This window comes from Squalius cephalus, assembly GCF_949319135.1.
Source record: "Squalius cephalus genome assembly, chromosome: 11".
Classification (NCBI taxonomy): Eukaryota; Metazoa; Chordata; class Actinopteri; order Cypriniformes; family Leuciscidae; genus Squalius; species Squalius cephalus.
Genome location: NC_137132.1, coordinates 12,349,625 through 12,371,358, shown reverse-complemented (window position 1 = coordinate 12,371,358; position 21,734 = coordinate 12,349,625). Strand labels below are relative to the sequence as shown.

Sequence of the window (21,734 nt, the reverse complement as noted above, 5' to 3'; positions counted from 1 at the left end):
GCCGAAAGCAGATAAGATAGGGATTGTTTGGTCTTGGAACGAGTAGCCGCATTCCAATTTACACGGCTATACTGGTCCATTTGGGTCTCCACGATCCATTTGCCTTTGCAAAGCTGTAAGCTTCTCCAAGATGTTATCAATATTTTGGTTCATAGTCACCAAAGTCACAGTCTGAGTGCTGACAGCTCTGCCCACTGCTTCAATCATGACGGGCAGCCTTGTGGGGTTTTGGACAGCTGTCACCGTCTTCTTAATTCCTCGATAAACCAGGGCAATGCCTAATCCAAACAGCAGAAAACCTGTTATCATGGTTCCGAATAGGTAGATATCTTCAATGTCCTCCACGGAAAGAGCCGCCAGACACACGACCCGCCACCTCTCCCACGCGTCCATCGTGTAGCCAGCTGCGAACGTCCCGGCAGGGCAGTCAGGTTCCCCCGAACCCAAGCTTCTCGTCGAGAAGATGGTGTCAATTGCGTTGAGAGACCAGTTGATCAAATCCATAATTCCTTAGTTTGGAGAGCAGTGCGGAGAGAGTCTCTCAAAGTACAAGAAAGTAGACTAGACAAGACGAGAGGAGCAAAGCAGGGGAGATAAGGGAGAGGAGGGTAAGAAAATGCGACCGCCTTCGTTGAGAGCCAAAGAGAGAGTATTTGTATTGTGTTAGTTTTGCAAAATCATCTGCTGAAGTCTACTGCAGAGATATTCATTCATGCCTCTAACTACAGTTGTAGATGCACAGTCAACTTGCTCTCCAGTGTTCACGGACAGGCATTGAAACAGCCCATAGAAACCACCACTGAGGAGGCCTCTATGCTTATATTTCTATGCAAATGATCTTCTCAAATCCACCACACACCAAAAATAGCATGACTTTTGATGTTTTGAAAAAACATTTAGAAGCAAATGCAAGTAATCTTGAGCAAATTATATTGTGGGACTGCAAATATGTTTGCAAAAATCTGTAATGCTTGAGCCATGTAGCACATTCACTGTTTTCCACATCTAAGCCTGTCATTCCATCATCCTTCCACTAGAGGTCACTATCCATGAATTCTGACTATGTTCACTCATCATTATTTCACCTTTACTCAATTTCCTGCATCTGATTCACTCAAGATTTTCTGCATTGCAGACAGTTTATTTTGCTGCCACTCTGAACTTTATCAAAGTCCCTTTCAAGGAAAGTCTGTTCACTCAACGGCCATATTTGCAATGCCTCTGGGAGCTGATCAGGGCATCCAGGACCAGTTCCTATCTATTTGAATGGGGGAATCCTGATATCAAAATCTGCTTTCCAAACTCACTAATAAATAACATATTTCAAATCAGCAACAAAATCTGACATGAACTGTCCAATAAATGTTGTTTCTTATGCTTAAATAGTGTTAAAAAGCTTATTTTTCAGGCTAGACCAGCCAATGGTGATTGGCTCTTTTATTTAGACGGCGAGAAGTATTACGCCATATTGTGCTCTGTAGTTTCACCTATTCATAAGTAACAGGAGTGCACCGTCTTTTTATATGTCTTTGACTATATGTATCAGTTCATGCTTTTTCAATAATGAATGACAGCATGTATTGTCACTTTTACTATTTATTTATAAATGTAAGCATTTTAGACAGCATAGACAGTTAGAGTTATAGATTCATAGTAAGAAAAGCTTTTTTAGAACTACTTCAAGCTTATAGAAATAGAGTAGGCCTACATATTGTATGCTACATTAAGTTTAGGTTGGGTTTTTTTCACTCTAATTGTGAATTTGATACATTCTCCCCCATCTCTTTGGCTTTTTCTTCTTTCCCTTTGGATACACACGCTTCTCTTTTTCATAGCGTTCATCTCCATTCATCAGCTCATGGCCGTTGTCTCCCATGCCATTGGATGCCAAGAATCCTGCACAGATCCCCACATCAAGGTACATCAAGCCTTTTTTTTTATTGAGTCTTTGATACAAATCATATCAATATAAAGTGTTTTATGGTGCATTTTGATAGTTTGGACTTTTTGAGACATTTCTCACCATCTGTGAACGTTAGGCTGTCGGTACTCATATCATCTGTGTTTGTGGTGAAGCCTGCAGCTGCACTGATTTGTCCATTCACAGCAAATGAATCCTGCACTTGACCAGCAGCTGAGGAAACATGAAACAATAAACAATACATACCACAAGAACACTTATAGTACACACAACATATACAATAAAATATGTTGTATAGAACACCTTTTTTTTTTTTTTTTTTTTTTTTTACAATAATGTATAATTTGTTAACATTAGTTAATTTAACTTTGAAAAATAGTTGTATAGCATTTAAGTTAATATTAATTGTTAATATACTTTAATATTTCAAGTTGTATAAATTAACATAACATAACAATATATTTATAAATTAACTTAATTCAAGATTACTTCAACTTTGATATTAGAATGATGAATGTGACACTAAAAACTGGAGTAATGGCTGATGAAAATTCAACTCTGCATTACAGAAATAAATTACATTTTAAAGTATATTAAAATAGAAACCATTATTTTAAATTGTAATAATATTTCACAATATTACCGTTTTTTTCTGTATTTTTGATCAAATAAATGCAGGCTTGATGAACATAAGAGACTCCTTTCAAAAACAATAAAAATAGTAATGTTTCCAAACTTTTTACCAGTACTGTATATACAGTATATATGTTTAATATTATATATATATATATATATATATATATATATATATATATATATACATATACATATACATATACATATACATATACATAGAGAGAGAGAGAGAGAGAGAGATAATATTAAATATTGAATACTTACCAGTGTGATTCTGCCCAGTAACTCTTACCCTACAAATGATTGTGGGGGGAAAAATCGAATTACACTTGAATATATTATATCATACAAAATCAAAGCTTAAAACTGAACGTCTACTACAGCATGTGTATCTGTGTCAGGTAAATGTCAAAGGTTTACCCATGATATGAGTCAGTCACAAATGGAGTACACCTCCTTAAGGGAAAGGATTCGTGTTCATAAACCACTTCAGCATTCAACCCGAATTGGTCATCCTGACACTGGATTGAAATCTGCAGAGTAATAACACATTGTCTATAGTGTTCAAGCAAAAATGTAATAGTTCTCTATTATCATAAATTATACGCACTTTATCAGTGTCTTCACATTGAACTGGGATCTGAAAAGAAAAAAATAGAGATAAATGAGTAAAATCCTGTGATTACTGATTACTAAAACATTTTGTAAGAATGACCTTAGCATTCCAAAATTCATGTTAAACTACTCAGAGGCCCCCGTGGTCCTCCTCCATTTCACATATTTGTCTTGCAAATGACTTCCACAGTTACCTACTTTTAAACTAACTAGACAGTGATCAAACATAGTTCCTTTTTTCAGCACTCTTCCACATGATGATGTGATGATGATAACATCATGTTTTGCAAAACAAACAGAAACTTGCGGCCCTGCCCACAACAGCTAGACTCATAGGCTAACGCTAACCCGGTTTCACATACTACCAAAAACCACCAACACACCCTTCCACTATATAAAGGAAGTTCATTTTCACAGTATTGTAGGATTCGGATTCGGATTCGGCTTTACTTCGCATAGAAAATATGTTCTTATTCTGCAATTTGTGCATAAGAAATTTCACATAAAATACCCTTTGTTTCCCATGTGCCATGGCGGAACTGTTACCTCCTCAACTCTTAAATTCACGTGGCATCCGGGTTACTCTCAGCAGAGAACGCTCATCGACACCCACTCTCAGCAGAGAACACTGATGCTGAGTCATATTTTTCTCATTTATTGAAGCGTGTAGTTTCATATTTACTGTCTGTGGCAAACAGACAATATTTGTGTGACACCATCATTTCCTTAAGCTGAAAGAACATACAAACCGAAAAACAATAGTTGAAAAGTATTATACATCTATACAGAGGGTCTATATATAACTATATATAACTACAGACTATATATAACTTATATACAGATTATGTACTGTGTTAAGAAACAGTCATGAGGTGTACTCTCTTCAAGTACACTTGAGTGGCCTTTTATTTCAATATATTATACCATCTGCATTGACTTCCATAGTATTTTTTTCTCTACTATGGAAGTCAATGGGGTCCATCAGCTGTTTGATTACCGGCATTTTTCAAAATATTTTCTTTTGCGTTCAGCTGAAGAAAGAAATTCATACAGGTTTGAAACAATTTGAGGGTGAGTAAATTATGACAGAATTTTCATTTTTAAGTGAACTATTCCTTTAACATTTTTAAATCTTTCCATCTCACACCACTAGGTGATGATCTTGCACCACTCTTTGTGACAAAGTAGGTACACAACAAATATGTAGCTTTATTTCCACCAGAGCATATGGAAAAGACAATCATTGAAAAGACACAATCCCATTATGATAAAAAATAAAGGCACACAAAGAACTGGACTCTGTTCTACTGGGTCTCTATCTCCTCCCGCCACAAGAGGGCAATAGAGAGGGCAGTTGGCAACAGGCATTCCCAGTGGGATGCTGGGAGATCCTCAGGGACAGGTTTCATACTTTTACCAGCTGCTACTAAGAGTGATCTTAGAGCCGCACTATTGATTTCCAAACAAAGAAAGACTCCCAATATATGACGCTTAATAACTTTAATGCAAATTGCTGTTTGCACTGTGTGCTGTTTAAGTTTCAGTCCTAGTTTTGCCTTTGTTGGCATATGCTAGTTAAAACCATTGCCTGGTCTTTGATGTGTTAACATAGCCTCTAAAGACATCACTGCTTGAAGTATATCCAGCATCTGTTTTAAAAGTAGTCAGATGCATATATGCGTTCGCTATATAAAGGTTCTTTATTTGCATCTGTGGTTCCATGAAGAACTTTTAACATCCATGGAAACTTTTTATTGCACAAAAGTGGAAATGCAATGGGAAAAGCTTCTTTAGATCAATAAAACGTACATACAAAGAAAGAAAAACGGTTCTATTAGGAACGGTTCACTGTTGGGAACCCAAAAAGTTTCTAGCATCATGTGAAAACCCTCTTTTGGAAGTTTTATTTTTAAGAGTGTGTTTAACACTGCACTCAGATGTGTTATACATTTAGGCTTTAGTGAAACCTGCGCATGTGTCAGCCGATTGTCTGTTACACTAACAGGCTTGTGTTCTAGAATTACCAAAATCTAGATGCTGAATAATGGCAGCACAAATTATACACGGGGGAGCAACAAACAAAAGCTATGATGCAAATCACATACAGAAAGACACGTGGAGGCCCATAAGGCAGAGCGGTGGGACTCCGTGCCTTTGGGCCCTGGACCGGCTGGCTTGTGACCCGCCCTCTGCCTGTAAAGGGTCTGAGAGACACAGACCGGTGGGGTTCGGGCCCCTTTTGTACTGATCTAAGACTGGGGTCGCTCCATACAAGAAGTGTGCCACATTATCATCAAAATATATCCTACCCCCACAACCATCACCCCATGACACAATACATACATCCCCCTCCTCGTGCTTTGTCTCTCACTCTCCCCTTCCATCCTGAAATCCCCAACGGGGCCCCAAAGATGAAAAGAGAGCATCTGCTATATGTCTCTGTGGGTGCTCTTTTAAAAAACAGAGGCTGTGTTAGAAATGGATATTAGATCATGCAACTTTACATTTAATTCAGCAAGTACACTCTTTATTATTATAAATAAATGTTTATTATTAAAAACATATTTTTATTTATTTATGTATTTTAAATAATATTGGTATAATTCAATTATAATTTTGGGGTCAGTTAGATCCCAGTTATGCTCACAAAGGCTAGATTTATTTTATGAAAAAAAAGAATAAAATAATAATAATAATAATAATAATATATATATATATAGAGTCAACATTTGAAGTGGATCAAAAAAGTTAATCAAAGTTGTCCTAAGACAAGAACGGGTATTGTTCAAAATTAATGTGTAACTTTGATGAAAGGTTTTGATCCACTTCAAATGTTGCCTACTGTATATACACTCACCTAAAGGATTATTAGGAACACCTGTTCAGTCTCAATGCAATTATCTAATCAACCAATCACATGGCAGTTGCTTCAATGCATTTAGGGGTGTGGTCCTGGTCAAGACAATCTCCTGAACTCCAAACTGAATGTCAGAATGGGAAAGAAAGGTGATTTAAGCAATTTTGAGCGTGGCATGGTTGTTGGTGTCAGACGGGCCGGTCTGAGTATTTCACAATCTGCTCAGTTACTGGGATTTTCACACACAACCATTTCTAGGGTTTACAAAGAATGGTGTGAAAAGGGAAAAACATCCAGTATGCGGCAGTCCTGTGGGCGAAAATGAATTGTTGATGCTAGAGGTCAGAGGAGAATGGGCCGACAGATTCAAGCTGATAGAAGAGCAACTTTGACTGAAATAACCACTCGTTACAACCGAGGTATGCAGCAAAGCATTTGTGAAGCCACAACACGCACAACCTTGAGGCGGATGGGCTACAACAGCAGAAGACCCCACCGGGTACCACTCATCTCCACTACAAATAGGAAAAAGAGGCTACAATTTGCACGAGCTCACCAAAATTGGACAGTTGAAGACTGGAAAAATGTTGCCTGGTCTGATGAGTCTCGATTTCTGTTGAGACATTCAGATGGTAGAGTCAGAATTTGGCGTAAACAGAATGAGAACATGGATCCATCATGCCTTGTTACCACTGTGCAGGCTGGTGGTGGTGGTGTAATGGTGTGGGGGATGTTTTCTTGGCACACTTTAGGCCCCTTAGTGCCAATTTGACATCGTTTAAATGCCACGGCCTACCTGAGCATTGTTTCTGACCATGTCCATCCCTTTATGACCACCATGTACCCATCCTCTGATGGCTACTTCCAGCAGGATAATGCACCATGTCACAAAGCTCGAATCATTTCAAATTGGTTTCTTGAACATGACAATGAGTTCACTGTACTAAAATGGCCCCCACAGTCACCAGATCTCAACCCAATAGAGCATCTTTGGGATGTGGTGGAACGGGAGCTTCGTGCCCTGGATGTGCATCCCACAAATCTCCATCAACTGCAAGATGCTATCCTATCAATATGGGCCAACATTTCTAAAGAAGGCTTTCAGCACCTTGTTGAATCAATGCCACGTAGAATTAAGGCAGTTCTGAAGGCGAAAGGGGGTCAAACACAGTATTAGTATGGTGTTCCTAATAATCCTTTAGGTGAGTGTATATATATAGTGTTACTAAAAATGCAATACCAAATGCATTGTGGGATACAGTACTGTTTTCTCTGTTGTATACCGCACAGTTTGGCAATTGTATTAGGGAATTTCATGTTTAAAAAAAATGCATACTATTTATGTATAATTTCTTCAAATATTGAAGAAAACGAATTCCGAGCAATGCAAATCACAATTTTTCTTCCCACACTGCCTAAAGACCCCATGAAAAATACCTCTTTTTTGCATTAGGGCTAATTTAGGAGTCCTGCACCATTAGGCACATCAGGTGGAGCCATACGTCAAGGAATGATTCTACAGCTGGTTAAGATGCCTCATGTGCCACATTCAGTGTCAAAGAGCACAGTATGGAATAAAGAAAGAGGGCTGATCATATATTATCCATGATTATGATCTCATTCCTCTTACTTCTGTGCCTCATTGGTTCCCTGCAGCAGTGATGCGTAATACCACTATGACATCACTAATGCATTCGGCTGTCTGTCTGCTGTCTGTGCTGATGAATGAGGTCAGTTGGAGGCATCAGGGCCTGCTGCCAAACTCTCTCCTCATACTCACATATGCACTCGTTCCGCCCGGACGCCATCCAGATGTATTTATGTAAAGGTTTATCTTTTTTGGCAAATTAATATGAAAGCTTTTCCTATTTACGTGCAAAATAATGAAACGAGAAGAGCCTCTCACTCAAACTAAAAGTGCTGATGTAATGACAACACGGATAACTTAATTTATCTTACTCTGCTTACTGCATTTAGATGTATATTATTACCAAGTGATTTTTTTATTCTTAATCTGACTAATTTACATTTTATTTCTATTCACTTGTGTATAAATAGGTATTCAGTTTCTGATTAAGGGTACGTTTACATGACAATGATGTACTAAAAAACTGTAAAAAGTTTTTACTTTGCCTTTTTAGCGTACAGACGACAACGATGTCAAAACAATCCTCGTTCACACAGATCCGTGAAAAAGACTAAAAATGCAGTATTCTGCTGCCAGACCAGTAGTTAGCGATGTCACCTCGTAAAGACACACCTGTAGACTGAACTGAACACATAATACGCATGCATATGACGTCACATTTACAAAAATTCACGTTTTTGTAGTTTACACAGAGACGATGATGGTATTTTTTTCAAAAACTTGCACTTTGAAATCCGTTTTCAAAAGTTTGCGTTTTCAGGCCCCCAAACGAGTCAAAACGCATACATTCTTTTCTGTTTTTAGTTGAAAATGGTGTCGCGTACACAGCCCGTAAGTACACAGTTAAAAAGTGAATTTTGTAATAATGTCACAATTAAAAGTACATTTTAAATCGTTTTATGTATTCTTTAATGATTTTTTTTTATGTGTTGACTAACATAATAAAGCACATGTAAAAGTGCTTGGTTAAAAATGTAATGTGTAAAATGTGTAACTGTAATGTGCAATTTGATATTTAATTTAAAGTAAATATATTTACTAAATTGCAACTTCATCATTACAAATGTGTAATTACAAACGTATTTAAATATAAATTTTAACTGTAATAAATGTATTTAATTACAGATAACATGCATTTAAGTGCCCAAAAACATTGCATTCAGTCCGCACTTAAAGAGGCTACATGCAATTTTCTGAAATTTAAACTCGCGACTGACACCTGTGGCCAAAAAACACAACTGCTCTTTCTTTCTGCTCGCGCTCGTACGTGCACACTTCACAAGTCATCCGCTGCAAAGAAGTCAACATTATGTTTACAGAGGTAAGAACAGTCAAATACATATATTTTTTGAGAAACTAAGTTTGTTTGCAATATATATGACACAACAAAATGAACAGTAGTGCATCTGAAACGTTTAACATGAACGCGCTTGACGTCACATTCGCAGACAGCGCGCGAAAAATCCGACCCGACAGAAAATAGGAAAAATAGGATACAGGCTTATAGGTGCACCCACTGTGAGCTGACAAGGTGTCAGTATGCTCATCAGGAGATGTTTGAGTCATAAATGGTCAAATAAAAAGGCTATTGTTACGTTTATTTTGGGGAAAAAGTTGCATGTAGCCTCTTTAAAGTATATTATTTCTGTAATAACTATTTTTTTATGCTGAAGTGTTGAACTGTTTTTTTCTATATAATGAAAGCATGTAGTTTCCAGGGCCTGCCAAAGCGTTTAGTTTTTGAGTGTACTGTTCCTTTAAGTGTTTACAGTTATTGCATCAGCCTCTGTCATTCTTACATTTGCGATAAAGTGCTTCTGTCAGTTATAATTGCATTAAGATCACAGTAAAGGCAGGTTTCGCCCCCTATTAATGAATCTACCTGGATCCATCTGGCCGATGGGTCTAATTAAAGGCCAGATGCTGGTTAATGCACAGCGTGAGTCGAGGAGGAATAGAGAGAGCGTTTCTTTATGTGTGAAGTTTTGTTCGTGCAGTTCTCTCCACCCATCACACATCTGAACATATCTGAATTAGTGCCTCTGCCAGAAATGACCTCATTCTAATGCACACAGCTCTATCTGAGGCTGTCAGTATTTAATTCACTTTTGATTCATTTGATTCAATGTTTAATTCATCATTGTTCGTTACACAACAACAACACCCTCAGTGCCACAGAGCTTTTGTTCTTACTGGAGCTTTTGAAAGGTGCAATAAAAACACTTCTGAAATTATCCGTTGACACCTTTTGCTGCAGATTATAAGTGGCGTACTGATATACTGTCACAGAAGGGAAAATATGAGAGCGTCTTGGCCAATTGTTCATTTCCAGTATCGCTGAGGGTGAGATTCATTTCAGTGCATCATCACCTACAGTCATTCATAGTCCATCTGCCTGCCTTCAGAAGCCAAAATGATGACGAGACTGAGCGCTTTAATGCACTGCTATTAATGGCTGCATTAACAGCACACATTCTGCAATAACTCATGAAGATTATTTGTTTTCATAAGAAATGAAACTTTTATGATTTTCCTAGTCAGTTAAAACTGTTTTAGTGTTGCTTGTTAGCATGCACAATTTGCTTGCTGTTGCTTGACTTAGCTTTGAACAAACTTTTGCATTTAAATATTAATTCCACATTGTTTGTGATACAGATGTGAATGATACCTAAAATCATGGAGAGTGTGCTTGGTGATTCAATCAAGAGTTTCGCCTGGTGGTAGTGGTTCAGTGGATCACAAAACTCATGGTTCAGGTGATATTATGGTTTTTGAGTCACGGATCAGTTTATTTTTCGGATCAGCAATAAAAAAATAATAATATAAAGATAAATACAATATAACAAAGCTACAAATAAAGTTAAGTCTAACTGTATTCAGGTACAGAAATTTAATAATTAGACCTAAATGTAAAATAACACTTAGTGTTGACTGTATAAATTAAATATAGATTAATATTTGCTCTTTTGTAAGCTGTATTTTGTTGTTTGAATAACATTATTGACTTAGACAGTAGCAGGTATTTATAGGCTGCTGTCACTTTAAGACCTAATGCACGGATCCAATATAATGATACACATCCAAATTCTTTCTCAACTGTTTACGTTCACTTAAGACATAACCGAATGTGTTTACGAGAATACTTGCAGAGACGGGTATTACCCCCTTCATTCTGCTCCAAACACAAACTGATGTGCTTCTATATAAAAAAAAAAACAATCTGAAACATATTATCATATTATAATTCATATTATTTATATATATATAATATATTCATATTGTTATTCATATGCTATTTTGAGGGCGCATGCTTGACAACGTGCATACACTTTGATTCTCTCATCTATACAGATGCAGCAGTTCTCATTTTTGCAAATCATAGGCTACATTATTACACGAAAAAATATTACCACACGAGGGAAATCATTGTTGTGTCCATGAAGATGTGAAAAAATAGGCATAAATCTAGCTTACACATTTACCCAAATTATCATACGCCTGTTTAACCAAAGCTAATTTGGATGTGTTTCTCCCATCTCCAATGTCACTTTTCTGTCTTTTACGGCCCTGACGAGAACGCCGGTCTCCTCGGCTGTGAACCGCTCCAAGCGTGCGCCTGGCAAATCCACCATTATAATAGCAATCCGCCATGGAACAAGCGCGCCTGCTCTTAAAGGGAATGTGAGATGACGCTCTGATTGGTTTATTTCATGTTATGCCCAAACCACACCTATGAATAATGAGGCTACTTCAGACCAACCCATTTTAGATTTGCGTCGGGCGCAAGAGTAATTTATCCCGCCGGTATAATAGCAACAGCGCCCAAGATCCGCCCACAAAGTTACTTGCGTTTCGCGTTTGATACTTGCGTTTCAGATTGTTAAAATAGGGCCCATAATGTTACAAAAGATTTCTATTTCAAATAAATACTTTTGATCATCAAAGAATCCTGCAACAACAACAAAAAAAATATTTTCCACAAAAATATTAGGCAGCATGACTGTTTTCAACATTGATAATAATAAGAAATGTTTCTTGAGCAGCAAATCAGCATATTATAATGATTTCTGAAGGATCATGTGACACTGATGACTGGAGTTATGGTATTTAAAAATTATGACGTAAATTTGGTCATGTGACGCATATTGTACCAATAGATATTCATGTTTATACCAGTATTGTGCCTGTCATGAGCTATTCACTTTCACACTATTGCTAAAAATATTCTACATTGTACACTCTTCATATCACAGTCCTGCAAAAATGACATAATTTACTCACATATGCTGTCCTGCAGCAATACATGAGAGCAGTTGCGTTTTAGACCAAACATATGGTGACTGCGTGCGACCTGGACCGCATCAGTGAATGGTGAGATATTTTCCTAAATAAAATTATCCTGTCAGAAGAATTGCCCGATAACTTCATTATTTATTTTTCCATCTGAATCATATCAGTGATCTTTTGTGGGGGTTTACGCATGCGCAGTAAGGTGAATTTATTTATAAATTTTCTCATCCAAAATGAAACGTCCGAAAACGCCTGAAAACGCAAGTGTGGACGGAGAGCGTTTATAAACGAAAACGCCGTTTTCAAATGTATCCGGATAAATGTAGACGTAGCCTCAATCTCACGCTTTGTGTATCATGTTCCACACTGAACACATGGCCGGTCTCACATGTGTCCAGGGGATTTTGCATCTGTGTTCCCAGCACATACACGTGTGTGTCTATATATATGTGTGTGTGTGTTTGACCTTGTCAGCTGAGCAGGTCAGACTTCCTCTTCCTTTGGCTGAAGTCAATGCTGAGACATGTGTATGTGTGTGAGTTCATGCAGGTCAACAACAGGGTGTGGAATGTGTGTTTCCCACACTGAGCCGAGCACTTTCTCATGCAGTATGTAAAAACATGTGTCATACCTCACTAAAGAGGGCGGAAATACCGCAGGGCCTCTGGGCCTCTGGCTATTGGGCCGCTCGTGCTGGCGAAGCCGGGAGTTTTGTGAATCAGCTGGAGGCCTACGACAGATGAGAAAAACAGAGACAGAATTGAAAGGAGCTGGACTGATAGCATGAGCCTGATCTGCTGATGAGAGCACATCTAGACGGGCCTGAACAGCCTGTAGCACTAGCTAACACAAAAAAAGCGAGGAACGGCCCTGCAGAGAGCACAAAGACCCCGCATTTGAAGCTCAATGTGTTTGCTCATGGCAGAACTGTTCTGCCAAAACACTGTCAAGGCATATCAGCGACCACGTCTGTGATCGTTCGCACATACCCGCATTCCCACACACACTCTGGAAAACTGGGATAGACAGACTGAGTTATTGTATTTGCCCAGACATCACTGTCTCACTTCTCAAAACTCAAAACACTGTTTAGATACCATCCATACCCTCATCAGGGGAACATCTGATGATGTACAGTGTTGTCTTTAGAAGACGTTATGTTCCCATTAACTCAACTATGCACTCTACACAATGTACAATATGTTCCCATTAACTCTACTATGCACTCTACACAATGTACAATGTCAAATAAAACCCTTAGTATATTTGTCTTATTTTCAGTTAAAAAATTTTTTACTGCAGAATATTTATTCAGTAAATATGCAAAAACACGATCATTGATTAAATAGTTCAGTTAGGGGCTGTTCATTACACATGCACAATAACAGGCACGTTTGACTGTTGTGCACACGTCTTTTGCTGCGTCTTGCGCAAGACAAGTATAGGTACTTATAGGTACTTACCTATACTCAAGGGGGTGTGGGATTTCGGATGCAGCCACTCTCTTTTCAACACTCGTGGCAATTCTTAAGTATTTTATGGTTTCAAAATTTTCTCTAATTTGTATGATTTTGTACGGTCTCATTACGAATTTATACTTCATGCGTAGTTAATTTTTTTTTTTTTTTTTTTATGAATTCTTACAAATTTGCCTCAAAATGGCTAAAATGTACATGTGAGATCTGCTCGGATTTGCATCCTTCATTTGTAGTTTATTCCTAATAATCCCCTAATAGCTATAAAGACAGCAATATGCTTGAAAACCGAACCCTTGTGCTCAATGACAAATGTAAATGCCACAGTGGGACTCAGGAAAGACAATATTTCTGGCAGCCACCTGGTCCCTAAAAATGAGTGTGTCGGAGAAAGTGCAAAAGATAATAGATGAAACTTGCTGAGAGTCCAACTGTGCCGAGCGAAACTCATCATTCACTTGCTGGTCAGCCACAAGGTCTTGACCCTTTGACCCGCTCACTTTCTACCACACAGCAGATTGTCCCACACACCGGTCTAACAAGCCGTTCCCTCAGTTGTAGGCATGTGTCCTGGGAAAAGGGAGATCCGACATCAGTGTTGTGTACTGGAACAGTGTTGAAGACGGATGAGACAGCTGTCTGGGGCCGCCTGTCCCTGACTGTGTGATATGTCTGTTAACAAACTGCTGGCAGCCAATGGTCCAAGCGTACACAAAGACCCAGAAGATCTGACTGGGTTTCGCCATCACTTCAAACGTCTCTTTGCAATGATGATTTCCCAACTTCTAAAATGAGCAGAGCAGCTAATGGAGACTCAAGTGGAAACATTATACTTCAAGACTTCAGAATGTAAACAGCATCAATTTTAAAGAAAAAATGTTGGAAAACATGGAACCCATTGATTATTTTCACAAGTATAGCGAATAATGAAAAATCCTAAAATCTTCATGCCAGGGGCCAGTGTATTATTTTTGACCTCTGTGTTGACATTTACACCCATTTACAGTACATAATAAGCGAGAGAATATGATGTAAATAACCGTGTTGTTAGCGACTCCTTATAAAGAACTGCATACAGCACACTTTACCATGTGTAACACCCTGTGCCATAAAAAATATTTAATTTCCCTTTTTTACAGTCTGTTGTATAAGTATTTATTGTTCTTCATTCATTTTAGAATATTATTTACACTACTTTTCAAAAGTTTTGGGTCAGTAAGATTTTTTTTAAATGAAATTTATAGTTTTATTCAACAAAGATGCTTTAAATAAGAGGTTAGTTATTTTAAATTATAATAATATTACTTCACAATATTACTATTTTACTGTACTTTTGCAACTTTGGTGAGCTTTAGAGACTTCTTTCAAAAACTTAAAAAAAAAATCTTTGGCAAAAAGGCATTACTTCGCTATGTGATATTTTTGTTTTCGTTATTTAATTTCCTAAGTAATATTACTAAACAATCATTTAATATAGTGTATGCTGGGACTTGGGCTACTTTAAGATTAACAAGCACATGTGAACACGGAGCGAGTTTGGTCAGAAACAAACGGCCCTTATTCATGCATCTGCCAACTTTAAATTGATTTTCTGTGGTTTCCTGCGTCTATCGACATCATCTACAGAGCTTGACTTGTATTGAACCTAGAACATTCTTTTAAAAGAAAGTTGAATGGAGAATTAAACCTCCACAGTTAATGATGCTGGATGCAAATGCAAATGTAACAGTGTTTCACTTCGGCAGATTCTGGCATCCAAACGCTCATATCAAGCACATGCTCATTCGTCAGTGCAGTCTATCGGTATCGGCAGCCCTAATGGATTCACAGGCTCTGTCATTAAGCTGTGGGCTGTGGAGTCAGATGAGAGGTAAATTCGGGTGAGATACCTAGGATGACATCTCTGACAGTAACAGGGAACTTGTGGATGACATGTCCCAGAATGCATCAGTTCCAACTCATATATTTTCTTCTTATACCTTCTCATTTTGGACTCAAATTGTCAGGATGCCACAAACACAGATAACACCATCTCATGATTTTTTTCTGTAAAAAGAATTCATTTTGCTGGTGTCAGCAGTCTGCCAGAATTGTAAGTATAAGTGCAAATACTAAGCATGAAATGAAAGTGCAAAGTACTTTGAACATAACAGTCATTCAGATCAACTCTGGATAAAGTATTTTACTCTAATGATTCTGCCTTCAAGTATAGTCTGAAGAAGTTTGTACATTTTAAATTATAATAGTAATAATAGTAATTTTTAATTTCCTTAAAGTTTTAGTTTTTGCTTCTTTTCTTATTTTAGTACTTCAACTTCAGCTTATTTTCAGTTAGGCACCAAAGCAAAAGATGTTCATCTACTGTTTATATTGTATTTCATTTCAACATTCTGACATGAAAGCAGCATTGGACTACAAGAAATATGTGGACAGATTTCTCTTAGTTTAGGCTAATAATAGTCAAGGATTCTGTAGGCGATTGGGTATATTGTGCCATGTAGAATTAATAGCAGAAAACAATAACAGTGTATTGGAGCTTTTAAAGGGTTAGTTCACCCAAAAATGTAAGCCCATGATTTACTCACCCTCAAGTCATCCTAGGTGTACATGACATTCGTCTTTCAGACAAATACCATTGGAGTTATATTAAAAAATGCCCTGGCTCATCCAAGCTTTATAATGGGAGTGAATGGCTGGTGAAGGGGGGTGGGGGGTGGGGGGGGTTAATAAAGGCCTTTTGAAGCTAAGCCGTGGGTTTTTGTAAGAAAAATACCCATATTTATGACTTTATAATCCAAAATAGCTTCCGCCAGACGACCGTACGCAGGTCGACTTGCACCACAAGAGTAACCCGTGACGCGTGTATGGGAGTATCGTAAGCGTATCGTTTCGCTCTTGCGGCTTAAACAAATAGGGCTGTGCAACAAACTCAAGCTCCTCTTCAAAATGTCTCTTCAAAATGGCTAATTCGCGACCAGTGTTTTGTTTTGCTCTTTCCTCTGAGCTTCCGCGTTCGCCATTACGTTGTGTGTCGGGTCAGGGGTAAGTCTTCCACAGTAAATCGATGCGTACGGCCGTCTGTCGGAAGCTGGTGATTATAGTTTATAAAGTTTTAAATATGGGTATTTTCCTTACACAAAAGCATGGCTTCACTTCAGAAGGCCTTTTTTTAACCCCCCCGGAGCCATGTGGATTACTTTTATAATGAATGGATGCACTTTGTTGGGCTTCAAATATTCTCAAAAACATTCACTCTCATTATAAAGCTTGGAGGATACAGGACATTTTGTTAGATAACTGATTGTATTTGTCTGAAAGAAGAATGTCATATTCACCTAGGATGGCTTCAGGGCGGGTAAATCATCATGGGCTGATTTTTATTTTTGGGTGAACTATCCCTTTAATGGCTATTAACCATATGCTGATCAGAACCACATGTTGCAGTCATTTGACTCTGTGTTTGTGTTCTGTACTGTATGTGTTTGCATGTACTGCAAGAGGGCTGAGAACATTACAGACACCCTAAACAGTCATTTTATAGTTTGTTTTAAGTAAACTGCTGCTGCGCATTACATGGCTGATGCAACACAGTGAACACATGGCCCTCGCTCTTGAACCCACAGCCAAGCTTTTGTAATATACAGCCTTTGGCCTAAATGGTGAAAAACACAATATGATTTTTGACAGATTTATCTTTATCACTTTGCCAAGAGGGAAACTACAGACAGATCCGAAAACAGGCCAAATGTGAGCACACCATGGCTCCAGCAACACATAAAAATAAATATTTTTTCCTCATATAGTGCTGAAAAGAAGCTTAGCATCCAGTACAATCACTGAAATTACTTCTCTCATGCTGGTTTAATACCTCCAACAACCCACGACAACATCTACATGATGAGAAATGATTGACGCCCATTGTTATTGAAAAGTACTTTAGATAATGCCTTCAAGCATTCAGATTTGATTTGCAGAAGGACCAAACTGCAGACACAAAAGAATTAGATCACTCCTGTGGCATGTGAACGCCATCAGCGTTTCTCACAGGTTCGCGTTTAAAGTCTGTGTAGAGGGAATGGTGTCGTCTTAGCGACCCCTAATTTAATAACAAATGATCATTGCGACGGAAGCAAATCAATTAAAACTAACTTTAGATGGAAATAACTTAACTCTGCTGTAAAGCCGAAACAATCTCTGTTACCTTAAATTATACGCTTATCTCTGTAAAGCTGCTTTGAGACAATTTACATTGTTAAAAGCGCTATATAAATGAAGATGACTTGACTTGACTTGACGTGTGTGTAATGCTGATGGAGGAGCTCGGAGATGTTCAGTATTGAGGTTTGTGTTGTGCTGAGTGCTGTGGGTTTATCAGAGTGCAATTTTATGCTATTTTTTAAAATCATTTCAAACCTGTAGATAATTTTAGCCTCAGGTGTGCTATCTTTACACTGCAAAGGATGCTTGTTATTTTTTACACATATTTGTTGATTCTCAAGGACAGCCAAAAGAAAATGTGCCGAGCATCATGACAACAGCAACATTTAATTTATGAAAAAAGATTCTCCTGTACAGTACAGCAATGAGATTACATTGAGTAATGAGTTTTGCTTATTTATCTTAGGTTTCCAGGTCCTCTGTCACAAAAAAAGTACACTTTAGCATACTTTAGTAATTTTTTATGAAAAAAAAATAATACTATGAACTGTGCTCAGATACCAAATTCTGCAATTACATACCAGTTTCTCAATATAAACTCAAGCATTCCTCAAATATAAAACACTGCCATAATAACAACCTGAGAGGTTTTTTGAGTGGAATATAAAAGAGAGCGTGTTTGATTAGGAAGCTATAGATTGGAAATTGATTTGAACTTTATGTCATAACGCAGTGAGGACAGACACATTATGTGCCTCAAGCTTTTATACGTCAAAATAACTGCAAATAAAGGTGTTGAATGGAATAAAAGTATCTAGAAAATGGGATGTGAAGTGACGGTGCAACTAAATGGGTCACGGTCGTTGAGTAACAGTGAATTGGGCATAGTCTAGCCTCGTGCTTCATTCACTTCCATTCAAACGCAGGAGAACAGAAATGCAAGTACACACAAAAGCTTGTGTTCCTCAACTGGGAACTGTTATACTTAATTATTATTAATTTATGATTTATTTATAATTTATTAATTATATAACAAAAATAGTTCCGGTCTGGACTCTGGAAGTACTCTATAACTGCTTGCGTATTCCAGAAAGATTGTAAATCTGTGTAATAGTGGAGATGTTTCAGCGACACTTTTTGTAGTTCACATCCTTATGCCTATATGGAAGCCATTTTTTGCCACATAACAAAAAAAGAAAAATCATGCTTTTATGACATATATAGTCAAAAATCAAAATTATGAAATAAGTTATAATTATGAGATAAAAAGTCATAATAAATGACAAACAATGTCAGCTATCTCATAATTATGATTTAGTACATCACTTTTTACTTTTTATCCCAATTATGAATCTAGTATCTCATATTTGACTTTTTATTTCTGAATTCTGAATTATTACATTATTTGTCATGACTTTTTCTCATAATTTCTACTTATAGTTATGACAATTTCATGACTTAGTATCTCAATTTCAATTTTGCATGTCATATTTATGTATTTTATGTCATCATAATTATTTACCAAAGCATTTTTTTTCTTATATGGCGCAAATTGGCTTCCATATTCCTGTAGGAATGGCAAATAATTTTCTTGATGGCAAATTACTGTCTTTGAATTGTTCAATTCAACCGATTCATTCATAAACGGATTCAGACTGATTCATTGATCTTCTGATTTACCAATTTAGAAACGAAAAAAAGAGTGAGTTATTGAATAATTTACTCAACCAATTCATTCAGAAAACACTGATTCATACATGAACAAAACACACAATGGTTAATTCTTCGTTGGCTTTGTTAGGAACTAACAAAAATAAACAAAGTAACTGGCAATATTGTTGTGATATTGTTGCACACCTATTTCAATAATTCATATCTTGTGTATTGAACTATTGAACTATTATATAAAAGCAGCTGTGTTACCTTAAAGGCTACTGAAACTCTAGGACACGTCATGCGTGCAATCAGCGAAACTGGAAAACACAATAGTTAATTTATGGCAATGGTGACAAGGTCCAACAGGCAGCAGGTGTGCTGTGTAACATGCTGCCAGCAATGCTCCATTATGAGTCTCTGCCTATTTCATAACCAAGCGCTGAAGTTAAGGGGCCTAGACTGATGTTGACTGAAGTGAGGAGGTCCCTCCTACACACACACACATGTTGAATCTATTCTGGAATAATATATTGCAGTGGTTTTAAGGTTAATTTGCAGGCTTCACATAGCCACTGAAATGCAAACCGTTTGATGACAAATGAACAAATGACCATCCTGAAACATCATTGTGCATGTCCATGTGCCTCCCATTGCAGTTTTCTCTAAATTAAAATATGTCGCCTGAAAGGGCTAACCATGTAACCTGTTGAATTTCAAGTAAATGATTCATATCAGCCAAGTCCCCGTTGGGATTTAACCATGTCTGCAATACAGTAATGAAAACATAAGTTGTGTGTGGTTGAAGAGTTGTGTTTCACGCATTGTGACAATGAAACATAAGCTAGATGGTTTAATCAGCCCGAAACACTGAATCACATGCAGAGAAGAGGCCAGCTATATCAGCACTGCTGCAGCTGTGTGTCCACATGTGTGTGTGTGTGTGTGTGTGTGTGTGTCCCACTGAGTGGCTAGACAGCAAATCCCGCACTTGTCTGGGCTATAAGTACTCTTTAATCCAATGCTACAAGTGGGAACATGATACAATAGACAGAAAAGTTTAATAAAAGTCCTACTTGAAATAGGGGGAAAAAAGCTCAAATTAGATCTCTCAATATCTTGTTATTTCTCCTAGTCAGAAAGTAGATTAAATGGAGAGAAAACTCTTCTGCTTAGATGTGTCTCCTGAGAAAAAGGTCCTAGTAATCTCAAATGAGCCTCCTCCAGAGTTTCAGAAGTGGTCTTATTAATGTCTCAAACTGTGCTGTCCTGCCCATATGAGAGAAAAATCCCAAATGAGAAAACTGCTTGAGTTTCCCTCTTCTCAGCCCTAGTGATCTCACATATAAGCTTCCTCTATAGAGTCCTGATTTATTTAATAGAGTTTCAATGTCTAAAACATTCAAACATGGACACGTTGACAGCATTTTAAAGAAAATTTTATAGGCCACATACTGTAACAGTTATGTCTTCATTTAGTTTGTCTTGTCTTGTTCAGTTCATTTGCCCTCATTGTGTATCTTGATTAGTTAACCATTCACACCTGTTTCTGTTCTGTTTAACAATATATTTTGTATTTGTTCAGTAACCTTCGACTTTTATATTTTAAACTATTTTGTTCTTGTCATTGTCTTTGAAAAGTCTTTGGATAATTCAGATATTTTTGAGCCCTAAAGATATTTGACAAGAACTTTACTTCATTTTAAAGTTTATTCTTGTGTAAAATTATGGTAACCTTCAAAATGAGTTGAATATGACACCAGAAATGACACAGATTAGATAAATGTGATAGGTAAATGTGAAGGCTTTGAACATTGAATTAATGTCACAGATTAAATAAAACGGAATCAATATTCTATTAGCCTAAAATGATTTGTAAACATTTGCACATCCCTAAAGCTATTCATTCCGTAAAATCTTGTCAATAATGTCCGTTTCAATGTCAATGCAAACGTATGTGCTCTAGAACCATACCTTACATACAAACACATCTATAATATATCTTATTTGTGTCTATTTTATTTCTCTGAAAGGAGTCAAATTCAAAACTAACTTGTTACGGAAGTAGTATATGAGATCTTTATTCAGTAAAGCATCCTGGATAATACTTAATCCACAACGTAAGAGTGAATCCACAAGTAAACTCAAAGAACTAGTTTATCGTTTGAAAAATTTATTTTATTTGCACATCCTCCATGTCCACTGACACGTGCTCTTCTCGTGTCTTCTTCCAGTGACTCATCCTAATGATGTTGCTTGACGTTCTGGTTTCTCCAAGTCTATAAATACCCCCCATCATCATGACAGGGCACATCCACTGCCTGCGCCTAAGGTGAATGCTAACATGTTTAATGACGGGATCACAGACGGTAGCAGCATTGCTCATGTGCTCCCTCCGTACGTCCCAAAGAAGGGTGCAGAGGACACCAGTAGCCTGCGAGATCGCACACGAGGTGTTAGAGCAACAGCCCAGACCCTCCG

At 37.4% G+C, this 21,734-nt stretch overlaps 1 protein-coding gene across 1 annotated transcript; it reads right to left on the bottom strand.

The window, feature by feature from the left end:
• Positions 1 to 1,582: 1,582 nt before the first annotated feature.
• LOC307166838 (uncharacterized protein) lies at positions 1,583 to 3,775 on the bottom strand. The gene is made up of 6 exons (XM_079885536.1): positions 3,684 to 3,775; positions 3,168 to 3,197; positions 2,978 to 3,090; positions 2,822 to 2,850; positions 2,024 to 2,134; positions 1,583 to 1,896 (listed from the first exon to the last, which is right to left on the bottom strand). The coding sequence occupies exons 1-6, from the start codon at positions 3,702 to 3,704 to the stop codon at positions 1,751 to 1,753; spliced, it is 450 nt and encodes a 149-aa protein (XP_079741662.1). The 5' UTR covers positions 3,705 to 3,775; the 3' UTR covers positions 1,583 to 1,750.
• Positions 3,776 to 21,734: the final 17,959 nt, after the last annotated feature.

Excerpts from the sequence above, each read along its gene's own strand:
- LOC307166838 (XM_079885536.1), bottom strand. The coding sequence starts at position 3,704 with ATGGCACATGGGAAACAAAGG. Across the intron at positions 3,198-3,683 it reads TGGCACATGGGAAACAAAGG|ATCCCAGTTCAATGTGAAGA; the intron begins GTATTTTATGTG and ends TTTTCTTTTCAG. Across the intron at positions 2,135-2,821 it reads TACTGGGCAGAATCACACTG|CTGCTGGTCAAGTGCAGGAT; the intron begins GTAAGTATTCAA and ends ATGTTTCCTCAG.